This window comes from Platichthys flesus, chromosome 23 (genome assembly GCF_949316205.1).
Source record: "Platichthys flesus chromosome 23, fPlaFle2.1, whole genome shotgun sequence".
NCBI classification, from domain to species: domain Eukaryota; kingdom Metazoa; phylum Chordata; class Actinopteri; order Pleuronectiformes; family Pleuronectidae; genus Platichthys; species Platichthys flesus.
Window position 1 is genome coordinate 16,307,484 of NC_084967.1, and position 20,144 is coordinate 16,327,627.

The 20,144-nt window shown below is 44.8% G+C and overlaps 2 protein-coding genes across 6 annotated transcripts in view; one reads left to right on the forward strand and one right to left on the reverse strand.

Annotated features, from left to right (window-relative positions):
• Positions 1-9,410, forward strand: part of LOC133948636 (plexin-B2-like) — a 92,063-nt gene extending 82,653 nt beyond the window's left edge. For all 5 annotated transcript variants that reach the window (XM_062382526.1, XM_062382521.1, XM_062382522.1 and 2 more), the window contains 23 exons: positions 850-986; positions 1,071-1,253; positions 1,403-1,511; positions 1,786-1,995; positions 2,078-2,161; positions 2,256-2,351; positions 2,600-2,736; positions 2,871-2,971; positions 3,079-3,308; positions 3,396-3,577; positions 3,727-3,793; positions 4,409-4,555; positions 4,664-4,741; positions 4,888-4,966; positions 5,100-5,200; positions 5,734-5,815; positions 5,966-6,117; positions 6,205-6,365; positions 7,070-7,217; positions 7,295-7,359; positions 7,720-7,795; positions 7,875-7,949; positions 8,073-9,410. In XM_062382526.1, the coding sequence (XP_062238510.1) occupies positions 850-986; positions 1,071-1,253; positions 1,403-1,511; positions 1,786-1,995; positions 2,078-2,161; positions 2,256-2,351; positions 2,600-2,736; positions 2,871-2,971; positions 3,079-3,308; positions 3,396-3,577; positions 3,727-3,793; positions 4,409-4,555; positions 4,664-4,741; positions 4,888-4,966; positions 5,100-5,200; positions 5,734-5,815; positions 5,966-6,117; positions 6,205-6,365; positions 7,070-7,217; positions 7,295-7,359; positions 7,720-7,795; positions 7,875-7,949; positions 8,073-8,177 (2,805 nt within the window). In that variant the 3' untranslated portion in view covers positions 8,178-9,410. The remainder of the gene's footprint in view (positions 1-849; positions 987-1,070; positions 1,254-1,402; positions 1,512-1,785; positions 1,996-2,077; positions 2,162-2,255; positions 2,352-2,599; positions 2,737-2,870; positions 2,972-3,078; positions 3,309-3,395; positions 3,578-3,726; positions 3,794-4,408; positions 4,556-4,663; positions 4,742-4,887; positions 4,967-5,099; positions 5,201-5,733; positions 5,816-5,965; positions 6,118-6,204; positions 6,366-7,069; positions 7,218-7,294; positions 7,360-7,719; positions 7,796-7,874; positions 7,950-8,072) is intronic.
• Positions 9,411-11,810: 2,400 nt separating this feature from the next.
• mdm2 (MDM2 proto-oncogene) lies at positions 11,811-20,136 on the reverse strand. Its single transcript, XM_062382527.1, has 13 exons — positions 19,996-20,136; positions 17,791-17,837; positions 17,005-17,072; positions 16,827-16,901; positions 16,510-16,643; positions 16,349-16,398; positions 16,156-16,214; positions 15,811-15,907; positions 15,532-15,725; positions 15,313-15,444; positions 15,123-15,194; positions 14,851-15,037; positions 11,811-14,644 (listed from the first exon to the last, which is right to left on the reverse strand). The coding sequence occupies exons 3-13, from the start codon at positions 17,053-17,055 to the stop codon at positions 14,193-14,195; spliced, it is 1,503 nt and encodes a 500-aa protein (XP_062238511.1). The 5' UTR covers positions 17,056-17,072; positions 17,791-17,837; positions 19,996-20,136; the 3' UTR covers positions 11,811-14,192.
• Positions 20,137-20,144: the final 8 nt, after the last annotated feature.

The window sequence follows — 20,144 nt, forward strand, 5'->3', positions numbered from 1 at the left end:
CGATGCGTTTTGTGTGTACAATCCAGAGCAAACGGGAAACGACCGGTTGGTGTGTGTCTGCAGCTGCCGTCTATTATCAATATTCTACAAACACATGAGTTGATGAAACCCCCCCCACCTCCCCCCGCGGTGACGTTCCACTTCTTCTCCCCGTCGCACCTCGCTGAGCTCTGCAGCTTCTGTGAAATTTGAAATATATTTTGGTTTTGATTTGATCAAAGCGTCGGCACCGGCTGCAACACAACAAACTTGTCCTGGTTAGATTCTTCTGTTTGTGTTTGTGTCTTTGGTTTTGATGGATCCTGTTGTTGTTTTGTTGTTGTGATTATTTTCATGCCAAAGTTTTGCAGCTTGTTCACAGTTTCCTCCGAGGAAATAACTGGTTTTTAACTGGGGGACAAAAAAACTCTCCCAGGTTCTAATGGAGGAAATAAAAAGTAATTAAAGTCCTGATTAAGTCAAGTTGAGATTCTGGTAGAAGTTACTGTAAAAAACCTGTTCACCATTTATCTCCAAGCAATCTGAAGATAACATGAATTCACTAATTTAAAGCAGATCTCCATCCTCTGCTGTGGTGAATATATTAGATGGACACTTGGTGGCGCTCTTCTTCCAGTCATGTGTCCTAAGGGGCAGGAAACAGGAAGATATGACATCTCTTCTTGTTTCCTATAATAATGTGAACTATCAAAAGTTTCCAATACTGATTAAACTATTATTTCATCTCCTCATGTGAAGTTTAAGTAAATTGCTTCAGAGCTGTTTCCTCCTCTTCCTCCTCCTCCTCCTCCTCCTCCTCTTCATCAGCCTCTAAGTACAACTCTCTAACTTGATATATCTTCTGTCCAGGATCCTAAACCTTTGACCGTTGAGCCGGTGAAGGGTCCAGCAGCCGGAGGAACCGTGATCACCATCAGGGGAACCGACCTGAACACGGCGAGTAAAGACGACATCACCGTCACAGTGGGCGGAGTTCCCTGTGAGATGTGAGTTCCACCCGATCACATGTGTGTTTGTTCTTCGTCTTCCTCGGGGACGTTAACGCTCTGTGTCCTCCTGCGTCCCTGCAGTCTCTCCTTCGGCGAGGTCATCACCTGCAAGACGGGGAAGTACCGGGGACAGAAGGTTCCCTCCGACCCGTTAACGGTGACGGTGAAATACGGAAGGAACACGACCAAGGAGGTGGAGGTGAAGTACCAGTTCTCTGAAAACCCCAAGATCACAGACTATCACCCCAAAGAGAGCTTCCTGTGGTGAGTGGGCTTTGAAACTGACCTCTCACACATTAGAGTTATTTTATCTTAGATTCCACACTGATCACTGAGAGACAAAATTACAGTACACAGTTCACAAGTCTAAATATGGAGTTTGTGTGTCTGTGTGTGTGTGTGTGTGTGTGTAGTGGTGGTCGGAGGATCGTGGTCGTGGGAAATGGTTTTGACTTGATCCAAAAAGCTGCGATCAAAGTTTCCTCTACTGACGAGTTCTCACAGGCGGCCGCTCGGGAGGAGGTACGTTTCTCTGTGTGTGTCTGTGTGTGTGCAGAAAGTTGTGTTGCTGCAGTGGCAGATTGATGGAGTTTTCTTCTTCGTTGCTTTCAAAGTGCTCCTTCATTTTCCAGCTTCAGTTCTCTGCAGAAAGTTAGTTTTCATTTATCGCTCCTGCAGATCGATTCTTCTCCTCCGCTCCTCCGCTCCAGTCTTTCTCTTCCTCCGGTGTTTATGTGTTGTCCTCAGCTGTCTCACACACTCAGGTTAAATCCTGTCGTCTCCGTGTCTCCATCAGTTTGTCCAGGAGTTCCTGAGTAAGAACGACACGGTGCTGCAGTTCTTCTCTCCGGAGGTGAACAGCTCTCTGGACACGCAGGTGCTCAGGACCTCGCTGCAGCTGGACAACATGACGGAGGACCTGAAGAACTTCGTCTACCACCCCAACCCCAGCTTCAACGGCCTCGTGAAGAACGTCATCACGGAGACCAGCATCATCATCGTGACCGTGAGGAAGAGGAGTTTATTACATGTTAAACCAAACCTCCCTCCTCGTGTCTGGGTCTGAACCGATCTCTCTCTCTTCTCAGGGGCGAGGCTTCTCCAAGGCGATGAGCGCCAAAGAGGCTCAGGCGTTCGTGGGCGACGCCTCCTGTCACGTGAACATCCTGCAGGTAAACACGGAGCAGAGCAGTGAAGCTCCAGAGGTTTAACATGACCACCTCTTCCTTCAGCGTCTCATTCCTTCTCTCTGTCCACTCGGAACAGGACGACAAGTTGATCCTGGAGGCGCCGTCCACGCAGCCCAAAGCCAGATCCAAGCGCCACCGCAGGGACACGACCAACGACCTGCTGGAGCTCGTGGTAAAAATACAAACCATCACATCACAGGGGGGGGGGGGGGGGGGCGAGTGTCTGCTGAGCTCCTCTGTGCTCTAACTCCATCGTTCCAGACTCTAACTGTCAAACTCAAAGACTAAAGAAAAGTCAGATGCCTCATGGTGTTTTTAACGTTTCCTTCAGACTCAAAGTGACTTCATCATACTCTGAATATTTCATAAATGGTGTTGACCTCTTGAACTCCCTCACATGTTCGGTCTCCGTCTCTTCAGGTGAAGTTCGGTCACGGCGAGTGGCTCGTGGGTTCCGTGTACTACGCCAGGAAAGACGACATTCCTCTGGCGATCATCATCCCGGCCGTCCTCGTGCCCATGCTCCTCTTCATCGCCGTGTCCGTCTACTGCTACAGGTCCGATCATCACAAGATATTTAAGAGACCGGCACAGAGAGAAGTGTTTTATATATATCATAGATATGTTTCAACAGCTTCGTCTGTCTGTGTGTGTCTGTGTGTGTCTGTGTGTGTGTGTGTGTGTGTAACAGGAGGAAGAGTCAGCAGGCGGAGCGGGAATACGAGAAGGTCAGACACCAGCTGGAGAACCTGGAGGAAAGTGTCCGAGATCGCTGCAAGAAGGAGTTCACGGGTACGCTCACCTGAAGGTCACATGACCGCACGCTGAGAGGTCACATGACCGAACCTGTAGAATCCAGTGTGAAGACGGTGGATGAGATGTTTGTGTGTCTCCCTCAGACCTGATGATAGAGATGGAGGACCACACCAGCGAGCTGAGCGAGGCCCGGATCCCCTTCCTCGACTACAAGACCTACACCGACCGGAACTTCTTCCTGCCGTCGAAGGACGGAGTCAACGACGCCATGATCACCGGGCAGATCCAGATCCCAGAAGCCCGCAAGGCCATCGTGGCCCAGGCGCTGACCCAGTTCTCCAACCTGCTGAACAGCAAAACCTTCCTCATCAACGTGAGTTTCATCCTCGAAGGATTGTTTAAATCATCGTCTTCATCAATTTGCAGTATTTTGAAATGCCCTGGTTCTGTGCGGCTCCAGTTCATCCACACGCTGGAGAGTCGGCCGGACTTCAACGCTCGCTCCCGCGGTTACTTCGCCTCCCTCCTGACGGTGGCGCTGCACGGCAAACTGGAGTATTACACAGACATCATGAGGACGCTGCTGCTGGAGCTGATGGACGAGCACGTGCAGAGCAAACACCCAAAGCTGATGCTCCGCAGGTGAGGGGGGGGGGGGGCACTCACACGTTATTACTTTACCATTGTTGATTTACACTGTGAAATTTTCACAATCACAAAATATAAGAAGAAGAGGAAGAAATGATGTTGTGTACAGCTCTAATGTTGTGTGTGTGTGTGTCTGTGTGCAGGTCGGAGACGGTGGTGGAGAGGATGCTGTGTAACTGGATGTCCATCTGTCTCTATCAGTTCCTCAGGGTAACACAAAGCCTTTCACTTATTCTACGTGGTCTCCATCTGTTTCTGCTCCTCCTCCTCCTCCTCCTCCTCCTCCTCTTCCTCTTCCTCTTCCTCTTCCTCCTCCTCCTCCTCCTCCTCCTCCTCCTCTTCCTCTTCCTCTTCCTCCTCCTCCTCCTCCTCCTCCTCCTGGTCCTTCACTTCTAATTGCCTGGAGGAAACTCTGAAACTCGCTCAGTGAACCTGTTATTTCTGTTTAGCTTTGTGTGTTTTGTTTATTTGAGAAGTTGAAAGTGACGACAGCAGCGGATGTGTCTCTGATTTAACTTTCTCACACACTGAGTTGTGTTGTTCTCACACTTCAGCTGCACACGGCACATTTCTACTGTTGTTGTTGTTGTTGTTTTGGTTGTGATCAGCAGAAGCTAAAGTCCTGACAGCTTCTGAAAAGTTCCACTGGAGGAACTTCAACTCTGTGAAACTTAGAAAACCAGGAGGCGATTATGATTGTATTGTTTGAAATGAGGACAGTGATACTTTTATCATCTTTACACTCTTTAAAGCGGCAGTGTGTGTGTCTGTGTGTGTCTGTGTGTGTCTGTGTGTGTCTGTGTGCGTCTCTGTGTGTGTGTGTAGGACACGGCAGGAGAACCTCTGTACAAACTGTTCAAGGCGTTGAAGCACCAGGTGGAGAAAGGACCTGTGGACGCCAAGATGAAGAAAGCCAAGTACACACTGAACGACACGGGGCTGCTGGGAGACGACGTGGAGTACTCTGTGCTGGTGAGTGTGTGTGTGTGTTTGTGTGTGTGTGTGTGTGTGTGTGTGTGTGTGTGTGCGTGTGTGTGTGCTCAGGATCAGTGTGTGATTGACGTGTGTGTGTGGTGTCAGACTCTGCAGGTGCTGGTGCACGGGGAGGGACCAGACGTGACTCCAGTGAAGGTGTTGAGCTGTGACAGCATCACACAGGTTCGATTCTTTCTCTGTGTTGACGTCAGGAAACAAATTCACTTCTTTTAAAATAATATCAGAGTTATTAATGGGAGTGAAATATAATTTAAGAAAAATGTTATCATACATTTAATAAATTCAAATCTGCTTGTTCTGCCCTGCAGGTGAAAGAGAAGATCATCGATCAGGTTTACAGGAACCTCCCGTACTCACAGAGACCGAAGGTGGAGAGTGTCGCTCTGGGTAAGAAACATCTTTTGTTGTGTTTTCTTCCTCTTCCTCTTCTTCTTCCTCTTCTTCTTCCTCTTCCTCTTCCTCTTCCTCTCAGCTGAATGTCACATAAAACCCTCCTGTTAATTTCCCTGTGTGTCCACAGAGTGGCGCCCCGGCTCCACGGGTCAGATCCTGTCCGACCTGGACCTGACCTCTCAGAAAGAAGGACGCTGGAAGAAGCTCAACACTCTGGCTCATTACAACGTGAGGAGGACGCTTCTCTTCCTCTGCTCAGATTCACATCACGCCTCCTCTCCTCCTCTCCTCCTCTCCTCCTCTCCACTCCCCTTCAGCCGTCCTTCCCTCTCCTCAGTCCATTAGAAACCAGATCCTGTCGCTCCTCAGCGAGTAGAACTCAGAACTGCAGAAGGGTTTAATTACGAGCAGCCAGGGGAATATTGAATTCCCTCGTCTCCTCCTGTAACGATAATCCCGTCTGAATGGAGCGTAATTAACTTCCCTTTATTTCTCAAAGCTTTATTCACTAATTGTTGAGAGGAACTGTCGTCGGTGCAGTGGAGCGACATCTGAGAGGACACAGCCTTGAGAGCAAAGTTCAACTCTACTGCAGCTGTTAGATGAGATGTTAAGATTTACAGTTTATCTTATTATAAACAGGAATAAAACAGAAACAGAGACGTTTTCCTCAATCTGCAGGAAAACCAACAGGAAGTCAAACTCTGAGGATCAGCCACAGTCACTCAGCTACTAACTCGTCTTTTCCACTCGTCTTTCAGGTTCGTGATAACGCCACGTTGGTTCTGTCCAGAGTTCTACACACACAGGCGTTCCATCAGCACCAGGACAGCCAGGAAGAGAGTATGTACACACACACACACACACACACACACACACACACACAATCCTGAGAAGAACTCTTCTGAAACTGAGATTAACTGGTGAACTCGGCTGACGATGTGGTTTGAGACCTGGATCATCAAACCGCTCTGGTCTCTCTGTGTCCTCCAGAAAACGCTCTGCTGGAGGACGACAACACGTTCCACCTGGTGCGGCCGGCGGACGAGCTGGACGAGGGGAAGTCCAAGAGAGGCAGCATGAAGGACAAGGCCATGACCAAGGCCATCACTGAGATCTACCTGACCAGGCTGCTGTCCGTCAAGGTAACCGAGTACTTTCACTCACACTCAGTACTCCATAGTTAGTACTCAGTACTTTAATTCTTCTTGTTCCGTCTCTGTGTGTCTCAGGGGACGCTGCAGCAGTTCGTGGACGACTTCTTCCGCAGCGTGTTGTGCTCGGGCTCCGTCGTCCCTCCGGCCGTCAAGTACTTCTTTGACTTCCTGGACGAGCAGGCGCTGAGACACGACAACGTGGACGAGGAGACGCTGCACATCTGGAAGACCAACAGGTAGAAACCATTCAAATCATCCGGTAGAACCACGACTCTGATTGGTTGAGACCTCTCTTCAAAGCTTCTGTGAATCTCAGCTGGAGACGAGAAGTCACTAGAGAAATGATTAAAGTGTGTGGGGGGGGGGGGCACCTCATCAGCTCAGCTAATTAACTATTCGTTATTGGAAGTGTGAGCTTTAATTGGCAGGTTGTTATCAGGACGGATGAATGAGGAAGAGGAGGAGGAGGAGGAGGAGGAAGAAAAGAGGAAATGGAGACAGATTGAGCAACAAAGCTTTTTATTCAACATGTCTATTTTCAACCTGACCACGAACTGGGCCTGTCAATCAGCGGGAAGCCACTCCCACACAAACAAGTCTGACAATGAAATATTCATCACAAGTGAATTATTGACAAGGGTTATGGAGGAGGAGGGAGGAGGGAAGAGGAGGAGGGAAGAGGAGGAGGAGGAGGAGGAGGAGAGTCAGCAGATCTTTAAAAATCACAAACTGACAAGGAACGAGTGTTTATAAATAAAAACTCTGATGCACGCACATGCCTTGTGAATTAATAAAATGTATAATTGGATCATTCACACTCAGGAAACTCTTGTGTGACTCTTAGTTTGATGTGAAGATCCCAACCTGGTGTGTTAAGTCCTGACTCCAGTATGTGTGTGTGTGTGTGTGTGTGTGTGTGTGTGTGCGTGTGCGTCCTCAGCCTGCCGATGCGTTACTGGGTGACCATCCTGAGAAACCCCCACTACATCTTCGACGTGCACGTGACGGAGGTGGTGGACGCGTCGCTGCACGTCATCTCCCAGACGTTCATCGACGCCTGCACCAAGACGGAGCACAAACTCAGCAGAGTCAGTTCTCACAGACGCACACAGAGAGACAGACACACACAAACAAACACACACTAACCCTCTCCCTCTGTCTGCAGGAGTCCCCCAGCAACAAGCTGCTCTATGCAAAAGAGATTTCCACGTACAAGAAGATGGTGGACGAGTGAGTTTATTTAATAAGTTGATTTATTAGAACGTGGGAGGAGGAGCTGGTCGACGTCACATGACACTCGACAGCAGCAGAATGTTATTTATAGAACAAAGACGATAAATAAGTACAAAGAAAACGTGAATGTTTGAACGATTTAATAAATTCAAATGAATACAGATATATAAATTATAAATACAAGATGATCTTCAGTGTTTCTGCTGGTTCTGGAAGTCATGAAGGTTTTTAACGCTTCACTGACACGTTCTAATTAATCCTGGATCTGAAATCATTCGTATTAAAACTGTATATTAATCTGTTTTTATTGATTTACTGTCATAAAGTGTTGATTTGTGTGTGTGTGTCCTCCTGTAGTTACTATAAAGGCATCAGACAGATGGTTCCCGTCAGTGACCAGGACATGAACACACACCTCGCTGAGGTGTCCAGGGTAAGTGTGTGTCTGTGTGTGAGTGTGTGTAAGAGGACTTTAACAGTTTTAATATTGAACCTTTGTTTCCTCTTGGTAGGAACACACAGACAAGCTGAACCCCCAGTTGGCCTTACACGAGCTGTACCAGTACGCCAGCAAGTACTACGACGTGGTGAGGAACCAGTTTGGATCAGATCCCATTTCGAAGTTCTAGAAATGTTTTTATTACAGTAACAGAATCCAACAGTTTTAATAAATTAAGATTAAAGTGGTAAGAATGTGTAATCTTCTTCAGATCATCCAGTCGCTGGACGAGGACCCGGCTGCTCAGAACAAGCAGCTGACGCTCCGCCTCCAGCAGATCGCTGCCGCCCTGGAGAACAAGGTCACTGACCTCTGACCTCTGACCTGGAGGAGGGGTCGGGGCGAGGAGCCGGTGGCTTGTGACACACAGGATGTTGTTTTCCATTTAAAGACTCAAAAGAGGAGGAGCTCGCAGACTGGCGTGAGGACTGCAGTGGGAGGGGCTAGTGCGGCCGCAGGAAGCTGTGGACCATATAAGTACTAAAGGGGAGGAGCTCTGGGATCCAGACTTGGGACTAATTAAGTGTTGAATTTAGACGGAGTAGCTGATTGGGCGTCCTTCCACCTGGCATCCCTGAACGAGCACCGGGGGGGGGGGGGGGGGGGGGGATGCAAAATGGCGACACAGCCTCAGACGGGCGCTCTTTGAAATCAAAGGATTATTTTTATAACGGGACTGATCTGTGATCTGCAGACCGGGCAACCCGATGTCTGTGTTTGGCTTCTCTACACTTTACTTTATAAAGACTCAAGAAGAAGACGATGAAGATTTTTAAGAAGGACGAAGACGTGAAGGAGAGAAACGAGTGTCCACTCCCTCGTGGACGTTTCTCAGCCGCCGGACGCTTTGTGACCATTTTGTCCATCTGTAGACTTTGAGTTGAATTTGCCTCTAGCGGCTGATCTGAGGTCAGTTTGTCTGTTTCCGTTCAACAGGGAGGAGCCTTCATCCAAAACGTGTGAAAAAACACTCAACTAAAAATAATCGATCAATGAAAACCCACTACGGTACATACCACTGGCCAATCAGGGCTCTTGGTTTGGTCCTCACGGCACCAGAGGGAATTCAGGGTACGATGAGTAAAGTATAACCACAAACCAGTAACTAAATCCCACTATACTAGTTCCTACGCTCACGACCCAGTGGAGTATTATTCTTTGTGTGTGCGGCTCGAAGCTTTTCATTTGCTTACACGAAAAGAAATTCATCATTTTAATGGACTGACACTTGCCACTTAGTTTTTATTGTGTTAATCAAGTTGCTTTGTGATGTCACAAGAGTGACCAGCTTGTTTTTACTTCCTGTAAAGAATCATGGCTGCCTAATCATGCGGTCTGAACAGCCCGACCCCTTTAAGTGACTTTCACTTTGTTTTTTACAGTGTATGATTTTATTTCTTTTGTAAAAACACACTTCATAGATATTTGCTGTGTTTTTGATTTTTTGTTTATGTTTTTCTGCACATGAGAGGAAGTGATTGAAGTGTCTTCTGAAGACCGGCTGCGTACGAATTGTTGAAATAATGCTGAAAATAAATCCAGAATCAAGGTGACGTGTTGAAATCTATTCAATCCAGTTAATATAGGACTGAACTGCAAGAAGTACTTTTACTGACCGAGTAAAGTTTGACTTTACAGAATTTACATTCCCAGTCAGTGCATTTGTTTAAAAGCCTCTTTATCACATCAGAGTTTTAAAAAATCTTGAAACAAACATTCTGGATTGGAAATTGAAGCTAAAGTGAAAAACTGTTCAGATTTTGTTGATGTTTTTATTGGATTAGGACAGAAATGCACTTGTTTATCATATTTCACTGCTTCATGATTTATTTGAGTCTAGTTCCTTCTACACAGGATCGTGCTCCTGATTCTGTCTGTTCAATGTGTCATAATGTACCAGGTGGACATGTGAATGGATTCTAATTCTTCGAGCTCTGAAGTGTAATTGAACACATTTATCTTCTAAACATTAATAATCGCCACCATTAAAACTGTTGTATATTTGCGTTCTTCTTTTCCTCCGGAGCCGGCCGACGTGTTTGATGTGGAGCTCGAGTTCGAATCAGAGATTTAATTTGTGGTCGGATGATAAACCTCATGTCTTCTCTTCTCAAAGTGATTTGTTGGTTTGATTTCAGGTGAAAACTGGAATCGTCGATTCCTCCGAGTTTTCACGTCTTTAGATTCTGAAGCAACACGAGCGTCGGGCCGGTTCTGTGTCTTTGTCCTCCCGCCGTGGACGGACACTCGGCCTGGACCAGGTCAGCACATGTCCTCCACGTGCACAGACTGAAATGAACACATCCTTTTCCTTTTGACACTTTTCATGAGCTTCCTTCTGAGCATTAGTCTCAGAAACGTGCTCATGAAAACCTGCTTGGGGCCAAATAACTTCACGAAACTGTGTGTGTGTGTTGTTCTGTGAGAAAACTCCCAGGTCAGAGTTTGATGTGTGTCTGTGTCTCTTCGGGCTTCTCTCTGCCTCTTTCAGCCACCAGCGTCGTGCCTTAAAGAGTCGAGCTGAAAGTAGATCCGCCAGGGAAAGCCAAACAGAGTGTCGAGCACATAGAGTAGGTTTTTACTGCATGTGTGTGGTTCTCAACCCGAGGAGAACAGTACGTGTTTGTGTGTATCTGTGTGTAGTTTAGAGGGACTCGTGGGTTCTGTAAACACTTCAGACAGTCGCAGCATCTCTATGATTAACCTTGTTGTTCTGGAATGGAGTTCCCGAAACTCTGACTAATTCTAAAATCCAAATAAAGTGGATTTGTGTTGAAACTGGATTTGTGTTGAACCTTGTGAGGAACAATGTGTGCGTTTCACTGCAGCTTCAGACACAAGCTCAGCTCTCGTGCAGGTTAGAGCCATGTTCAGATTTAGCCTTGTTTTACATCATCACATGAACACACAGCCGTTATCTCCACCGTTGTTCATCTGTCAATTCTTCACTGGATTATCCAATTAATCGTTTTGCAAATTAAATGTTTGAAATGTACACGGAATTACAATAAAATGCTATTTTTAGTCTTTGTCTTGTACAAATCAGAAACAGAGCTATTCTCCGATGTGGGAACATTTTTTATTTCCAGCAGACGAGAGCGATTCCGCACGTTAAACTCTTTATTTTCCATAGAGAGCAGCGTGGAGAAGGTGTGAAGCAAATATTCAGATCATGTTTTCAAAGTGTGTTTAACTAAGTGAACACCGCCGGCCGCCTGAGGCAAGGACACTGAGCCTCCTGCTCAGGATTCAGGAGAGGATCTCACTTCCTCTTCACTTCTTCTTCACTTCTTCTTCTCTCTGTCGCTCGGAGCTGGAAGCGGAGGTAGAGCTCGATCTTCATCAGAAAGTCAAACAACTGTTTGTTGAAACTTTTCAAACAGTGACTCAGATTTTACTGTTCATGGCTTCTGAAGAACTTTCACCAGATGAATGTGGGAAGATGTTTAAAGTAGAGAACCGGTGTGAACTGGAACCACCAATTTATTCTTATTGTTCATTCTTATTATTAATATACATCACAACAAAACAGCTGCATATTTCCTATTTGTCCATTTCTGGTGCCGATCATAAACATTAAAAAAACACAACTGGGATAATTAGTAGAATTCAAGTTATGTACAAATCTCATAACTTAAATATGATAAATCAAGATTTCATTTAACTGCAGTTAATCTTGACAATAACTATATTTGTCAGTCTTACTCTGATTATGATTTAGGTAATAAAATATGTAGACATAAAAGCATGACCACACTGCCCCTCTGTGTTTCTAATGAAGAACTACACTTGTAGACACATCAGTAGTAAATAGAGTATCTGTAAAAGTAAGACGAGTCATTAATATTTTACATATTAATAATTTAAGGTTCAGTCTATTGTTCATCACTGATTCATGCATGTTTGAGACTTAGTTTAATGTTTAAGAAGAAATTAAAAGAAAACCGACTAAAGACCAGTTAAACTTTATTCAGTTCACAGAAATTATACATCTCACTAGATTCATCTTATTATTTAAAGAGCTCATAGAAAAGTGTCCGTTAAAATAAACTTCCAAGCATCTTAAATACACAAATAAATATCAAGGATGTTATCAACACTTTTTATAATGGAGCCACATCTTTCCTCATGTTTCAAGTTTCCTGGAAAGAACGATTGAACTGGTGCAGTGATGGTTACCAGCGGCTTTAAGAGTCAGTGCGCAGCCGGGACAGCAAAATAATAAACAATAGAATAAAGTTTCACATTCTAAAGTTTTGAATCTGTGAAGAATTCAAATGAAGTTTTCCTCTCAGGAAAATATTTAAGGTCTTTTCAGGAAACTTACAATGAGAAGATGACATTTATTTCACTGGTGCATAATATTGAAAAATAATTTGCTAATTATTTACAATAAAGTTCCCCAGAAAGAATCATGCAGTTGTAATTTATATAGAAAAATAAATGCAGCTGTAAACTAGAGACATTTTTGTCCAATTTTCTGTCTCTGGAGGAAAATTTACAATAACTGGACAGTAAATAAATATGATTTTCTATGAAACAACAGAATTCTTTCCAGGGAATTATAGACCAGTAAAATAACATGTTGAAGAAACAATCAGTTGCAGCAACAGAGCAGGTTCCACTCGTCAGGGAATCGAACCTGACATCGAGCTGACTCTGTGTAAGAAGGATCATTTGGGAGAGTTTGTTTAAAGCGTCAGATGGATCAGCTGAGGCGAGTGACAACGAGGGATCATCTGAGGCGAGTGACAACGAGGGATCAGCTGAGGCGAGTGACAACGAGGGATCAGCTGAGGCGAGTGACAACGAGGGATCAGCTGAGGCGAGTGACAACGAGGGATCAGCTGAGGCGAGTGACAACGAGTGATCAGCTGAGGCGAGTGACAACGAGGGATCAGTTTAGGCGAGTGACAACGAGGGATCAGCTGAGGAGAGCGACAACGAGGGATCAGTTTAGGCGAGTGACAACGAGAGATCAGCTGAGGCGAGTGACAACGAGAGATCAGCTGAGGCGAGTGACAACGAGGGATCAGCTGAGGCGAGTGACAACGAGGGATCAGTTTAGGCGAGTGACAAAGAGAGATCAGTTTAGGCGAGTGACAACGAGAGATCAGCTGAGGCAAGTGACAACGAGGGATCAGGACACAAGCAGATGAAAGAAGGAAATCATGTTGTTTGTGTATTTTTAAAAAGACGAGTTTGGTGACGAATGCACTAAAAATCTGTTAGTATAAAGTAGGTACATCCTCCTACTGCAATAAATAAATTAATGATAATTCATTACATTCTGAAGATAGTTTCCAGTACATGCACCAGTTCCTCCTCTTACTTTCGATTTTTTTAAATATCTAGGAAATGTTTAAACAATTGTTCCAAAATGGAATGAATGACAAACTTTCGATAGTTACCGCTTTCCAAATAAATACTGCAGATTAAATTTTTTTTTATCTTTGATTATCTGCCAATAAGTGTCCTTATAATACAAAATGTGAAATTAAGTGAAATCTTGTTTGTCTGACGAGCGTCTTCCTGTGTCCAGGAAGCGTTTCATGTCTTTGAAAGAAAAATTAAAAACAATGAAATCAATCATTTCAATATTCTGTGAATGGAAATTCTTCTTTAGGTTTTAAAGTTATTGAGACCAAACCAGACGTGTGAAGATGATTTGTTTCCTCGGGTGATGCGTCGACTTGTTCTTTTCTACCAAAGGAACTTTATGACGTGGAACCTGAACTTAGAAGAAACCATAACGTTCTAGGTTGTGTTTTATTTTCCAATGTGTTAAACTAACCAGAAAATGTATGATGTGACTGAAAATCTGACATTTGGTTAAATAAATTGAATTAATGGAAGAAGTGGAGGTTGTGATCGCACTGAACTAAAGATTCAGAAGATCAGGAAATTAAAGAGGGAATTATTCTGGTGTTAATTTACCAAAGCCCAAGAAGTCAGATCTGGATGTTTTCGTTTTATTTCACCAAGCGTCAGATCATATATGTTGTTTAAAGTCATATATGATGAAGACGACTTATCGATTATCACAAATAGTTGATGAATAACTGACTAAGTGAAGACTGAACATGTTATAAGATTCATGCTGTGACGAGAGCTACACCTGAACATACGTGTCTTTAAGTGCCTGTAGTGTCAAAGGCCTAAAAGTGAAGAGGGTGAGGACAGAGGGGGTGAGACATGGAGGGAGTCTCAGCCAAGGGTGAGGACAGGGTCGGTGGAATAGAGCATAGAGGGAGGTGAGGGTAGAGTCGATGGGCGAGGAAAGAGGCTGAGTCTCAGCTGTTGTTGGTGAGGGGGGGGGGGGGGGGGGCCTTCAGCTGAGGTAGGTGAGGACCACCGACTGGATGGGCAGCCTGCAGACGGGACACAGCTTGTTCCTCTTCTTCAGCTTCCTGGCGCAGACGTAGCAGGACATCAGGTGTCCCGTTCGCCCGTGGACGATGCAGCCGTTCTTGGGCCGGGACTGACAGATGAGACACGGGTCGAGACACGACTCGGGCAAACGCCACTCCTCCGACACGCTGCGCTCCAGCTCCGGGACCGCGGGACCAGGAGGAGGTGCAGGTGAGGAGGTGAGGGACGACTGAAGAAGCTCCTGGGAGTCCAGGGAGGAGGAGTAGGAGGAGGAGGGCTGGGAGGGGGAGATGAGTTCCTGGGACTCGGGAGCAGAGGAGGTGCAGTCGGAGAGACACTGCGACAGAAGAGGAGTTTTCGCCCGTTTCCCGTCGGGAACATCGACTCCTTCGTTTTCCTCGACATCAGAACCTTCAGGAGACAAAATCCAACAACGGTTAAATTCATTTTCTTTATCAAACTAAAACAAACTCGGCTTCATCCTCATGATTTGTTTGTTTACTCAAAATCACTGACAAATATAATACGTCTAAATAAATAACCATAATAATGTTGTTATATAGAATTGACCCTCTACAAACTACTGATGGACCATGTGACCTGGAACTCAGAGGTACCTGAAGGTTCTTTGGCTCCTGATTGGTCGGTTGGTTTTTTGGGCAGAGCTTTCGGACTGGAGGGGGAGGAGTTAGCAGCGTTGAGGGACTCATCAGGCAGCCAATCGTGTCGCATCGTCCAACAGCGGTGGCAGTATCTAGGGAGGGGGGGGTTCAACTCGTCGCACTTCACACAGCGCCAGTAATCCTGAGAGAAAAAACACACACTCACTGTGAGACGGACATAACAAAGTGTGTGTGTTTCATGTGTGTGTGTTTGTGTGAAGACTCACAGCTTCAGTGATTTCTGTGTCTTCATCGAAGGAGTCTTCTTCTTCTTTCTCAAAGATGGTGACCTCGTACACCTGGACACACACACACAGGACGGGGGCGGGGTTATGGTTTGAATTCTGACCAATGGATTTCCAGGTGTTCAAGACATTAACTGCATCACAACTCATTCATGTGAAACCGGATGTTCACCTGGTCGTCGGCCGACAGAGAAGCGTCGTCTTCGTTGTAGTCGTCTGAATCTGCCGACTCGACCTCGAACTCCACGCTGAAGTTGTCGCTTTCTGAGTCTGAGGCTGGCACGGTGACCTCTGACCTCCCAGACTAAACACAAACACACAGTCAGTGTTAGAAACCAACACAACAACTCTACTGACAAAGCCTGTGAGTGTGTCTGTGTGTGATACTCACTGTGCTGTGTGATTCTGATGATTGGCTGCTGTGTCTGTCCCGCCTGCCTCCCAGTCCACCAATCACACACCAGGACAAGCTGTCATCGAAGGTGAGGGAGAAGCTGTCCGACCTCCTCCTCTTCGCCCCCTCTTCTTCCTCCTCCCCCTCTGACTCGTCCACATCTTCATCATCCTCTGCACTGTGGGAGGGGCCTGAGGAGAACAAGGTGGTGGCAGCATTAGGTCACATGACCTGTGTGAGCACCAAGAAGGTGGTGTTGCCTCAGGAGTCACTCACCTGGTTCATTACTCCTGCCGCTCCTCCTTCTCCTCCTCTTCCTTCTTTTCCTCTTCTTCCTGTCTGGTGATGAAGAGCGGCTTTCTGATTCTGCCTCCTAGTGACACAAACACATGTTGATTTAGAACTTGTAACCAAACTCGTTCTCTGACTTTATAAATCTCCAGAAGAACCCTCTGCTACATGTTTTATTGGTTTCTCATAAATTCAGCATCAAAACAAAAAGATTGAAAATGAAAATCCTTGTGTTGTGATTATTATTACAGAAGCTATAATCTGTCAGAACCTTCACGCAGGCTGTGAGCTATGATGATGAACATGTGTGTAACCAGCTGTGTGTCTCACCTCTGTCCCTCTGTCTGTCGGACTGTTGCCGTTTGGTTCGTTCTCACTCGCGGGCGAATCTGAGAAACAAAGAGAAACAAGGAATATTAATACACAATAGTTTATTTATCATTACACAAGTGACAATCAATCATTTTACAGATGTGATGTTTTTAAAAGCCTGATGAGGGTGAAACATAAGATGAAGACGTACCTTGGCTCTTCACAGCCAACAGGTTCTTGGTGATCATTGCAAACAGAACTCTGAAACATGATCAGGTGTTATTACCTCACACAAACTTTTTCTTTATGTTCAACACTTTGACTGAGAAACAGAATCTGAAGAATAAACCTTCATCTCTCTTCTTTTCTCACCGTGGCTCTTTCACGGAGAAGCTGTCGACTCCCAGCACTCGCCCCAGTGCATCATGGGAGCAGTGGACGATGTGCTGCTGCTTCTGGTCGTACAGCTGGTTCTGGATGATGTACTGACCCAGGTAGAACATCACCTGCAGGAAGGACATCAGGATACATGAGGCTTTCAAAAAGGATTCAGTTGTTCTTTCCCATCATTATACAGAAGTAGTTCTAAACCCGGTCATGTGTAACGAGTCAGAACGAATCTTAAGTAGCTAGTTTCACTACAACTACAGCTTCTCCCTCTCAGTTCTAAAGTAGGAGACATGTTTTACCTCCTTCATGGTGAAAACATCTTTCGTGGCTCCTGCGTGTTGCAGCAGAGAGCGGAACTCGGCTTTTGGTCTGACCTACACACACAACACACACAACAAATACACACACAGGAAAGTGTTAAGTCACAGGAAATAAGCCAGTGAGGAGTGAACAGTCAGTGAAGGAGTCAGCTCTCACCAGTTTGTTGTCGTCACTGGTGTCGGTGTTGAGTTCACTGACAGCTGACATAGTGAAGCTGAACGTTCCTGCACATAAACACAGATCCAGATTAACATTTATAAAGTAAATGATTAAGATATAAGTTAGTACAAGTCAAGTTTAGATCAGCGGTTGATGGATGAGAAGTCAAATCGTCTGAGATATTGATTATTGATGATATTGATTGTGGTGACCCAGTGAAATAGCAGCAGGAACTGATGGACCTTTATGTCTGATTTCTGAACAGCTGCATGTGACTGGTCAGTGGGAGGAGGCTGCAGCTCCTCATATCAACACTTTATCATCTTTTAGAAAAAACTGTGACTGGCTCAGTAACTTGGATTTCTGCTGTGTGGACTGAAGGTGTATAAACAAGATGAGACTCAATCCATCACCTGAGCAAAACAAACTGACACCTGATCATCAGCTGTCAGTTTATCCTTTTGTAACCCGAGAGTTACTTTAACTCTACAGGTGAAATCCTCCGACAGCATCAACACTTATATATATATATATATATATATATATTAGAACTTATTCAGATACTCAGTTAATGATGTTTTACTATTGGTGAGGAGTTTATGTATCAGTTGAAACTTATTGTAAGTATTTTATTTCAGTTTTACCAAATATTGTCTCAATAGTTTACATTAGAAAATAAACTCTAACCATTTGGCAGATGTAAGAAACTTTACTGATCAAATTGTTATATGAATAATTGAGAATATAAACAGCTTGTTAATTAGATGTGAAGGAAAGTCTTACCTGTATATACAGAGGGGGGGGGGGGGGGGTGTCAGCAGCTGTCCATCCTGTGCAAGTAGAGCAGATAAAGTGCAGTGAGAGCGGAGCCAAGCTGCAGCCTCTTATAAAGCAGCTCAGACATGTCAGGACTAGACCAGCCCCAGTGGCCTGGTCTAGTCTGACTGGGGCCTATCAGGGCCATCCAGGGCCTATCAGGGCTGAGTCAGCTGCAGCAGCGTGTGTTGTATGTTCATGTTCTAACTGACTGTACCAGCTGATTCACTCACAGCTCGGAGTAGACATGCTGAGACTAGTCCAGGATGACTCATCCCTCAGAGGAACATGCTAACCAGGCTGACCGTAACCAGGCTAACCAGTGGTGACCCGGGTAACCAGTGGTGACCACGGTCATCGGGGATCCAACATTAACATGACAGTGGCCTGGGTGGGTTTCCACAGTCCCAGTCTACTGGTTCACTGGGAAATCAAGTGGAAGAGGATACAAATCCAGTCTGGCATCATTTTGACATATAAACTACATTTAGAGACCTAATGAAACTCAATTTCCCACCTTCCTCCTCAAATTATTTGTACTTGTACATAATGTACTGTTTTTGCAGCCTGCATGAGTCCACATCACAAATTGGATTTTCATGTATTATTAAAAAAAAGGAAATACTTTTCTAAATACAATAATATTTACATTTTGCTTGTTAAAGCTTCTCAAACAGATCTTCCGCTGTCTTTTTGGTCTCTTCTGATATTAAATGAAATAATTTAGGTTTTTGAACAGTTAGCAGAAAAAAACTAACATATCTATTTTTCGTGGGCTTCCAGGGAATTTATAGAGGTCAGAGATCAACATTTCATATAAAAACATGAATAGATTAATCAAGATACTAATCAAAGGTTTAATCACTAATGAAAATGCTATTTGCAGCAGTAATCTATTCAAATGGATGATTAGATTATTATAAAATCATTTAGTTTGAGTTTATCTTGTTTAAAACTACAACAGCAGCTCATAACTCCTCATAAAACACAAGGTCACCTGATAAGATTAAACGACAGGTAAAAACAAAACTGAAACCATGTTCTAATAAATCTATGAATATTTAAATTAAAGTCGATAACAAGATAAGATTAAATAAGTGATCATATAACTAATATCTGAAACTACTTGGATTTGAATTTCTCAATCATAATGATTTGAATCATTAAAAAGTTTTGAAAATACAAATATTGACTTGTTTAAACTTCTCAAATGTAATGTATTGACATTAAAGTGAAATTAATTAATAAAATAAAAAGTTTTCAGGTACATATGATGTTTAACAATTAATCGCATAATGAATAATTAACGATGAAAGCCTCATTAGCTGCAGGAGTAGACACGTGAAACCTGCCCACACATGTTACCCTTGCTGGGAACAGTGGGTTGATGTGTCCGGACAGTCCACCAGCAGCTGACACACGCCATGAGTCAGCTGTTCCCCTAACAACACGCGTGCAGAGGAAATATGCCCGGACATGTCCCAGCTCACAGACAACATCACAGACAACGTCACAGACAGCGTCACTCACTCACATTCCCACACACAGAGAGAACCTCTGCAGGACCAGGACACAACAACTTCAAGTCACACAAATGAGTTCACTAACACACTTTTAAACATTCAAATAAGGGTGAATTGCTGCTGTTGCACACTGAGTTGTGTTCGCTGCACAGTTCTGCTGATTACACGTGGCAGCTGTTGTTTCTCTAAATACTAATTAGTGTGTTGTCACGATAAAAACAGCCACGTGCACGTTTTAGCATTAATTCACCAAACACATGCACGAAAACGTGTAGTGACACCACCACCTCTCGCTGCGTGCAAACTCTGCGTGTTTACAACAGTTTAGCATTAGCCGCTAGTTGCTAACCGAAACTTCACTTCCTCTTTGAAACGTTAGAAAATAAACGAACTAACACTGAAACGAGAACTGGGCTGTGTTGAAAAGCTGAACAGCGACAGGTTTAAGTTATCACGGATTTAATGAAACGTTCTAAATCATCTCGTTCTACATGAATCCGACAAGACTCGCCATGCCGTAGCGCTCATTCAGGAAACCCCGAGGCTCCGCGGCCTGCTAGCACGATGCTAACCACCTGCTCACACGCGCTCCGTCTGTGGTTACCGCACCAAACTTTACCCCGGTTAAGTTAAACCTTCACTTACTTACCTCTTGCAGTTAGTTTAGTTGTTATAAAGTCCAACAGGGACGTTAATCCAGCGGGTTAGCGAACAACTAACAATGCTACCGGAGCATCGGTGTGTTTACTGTACTGGAGCGAGGGTCACAGGTGCAGCGCCCCTGCTGGAGGAGCACCA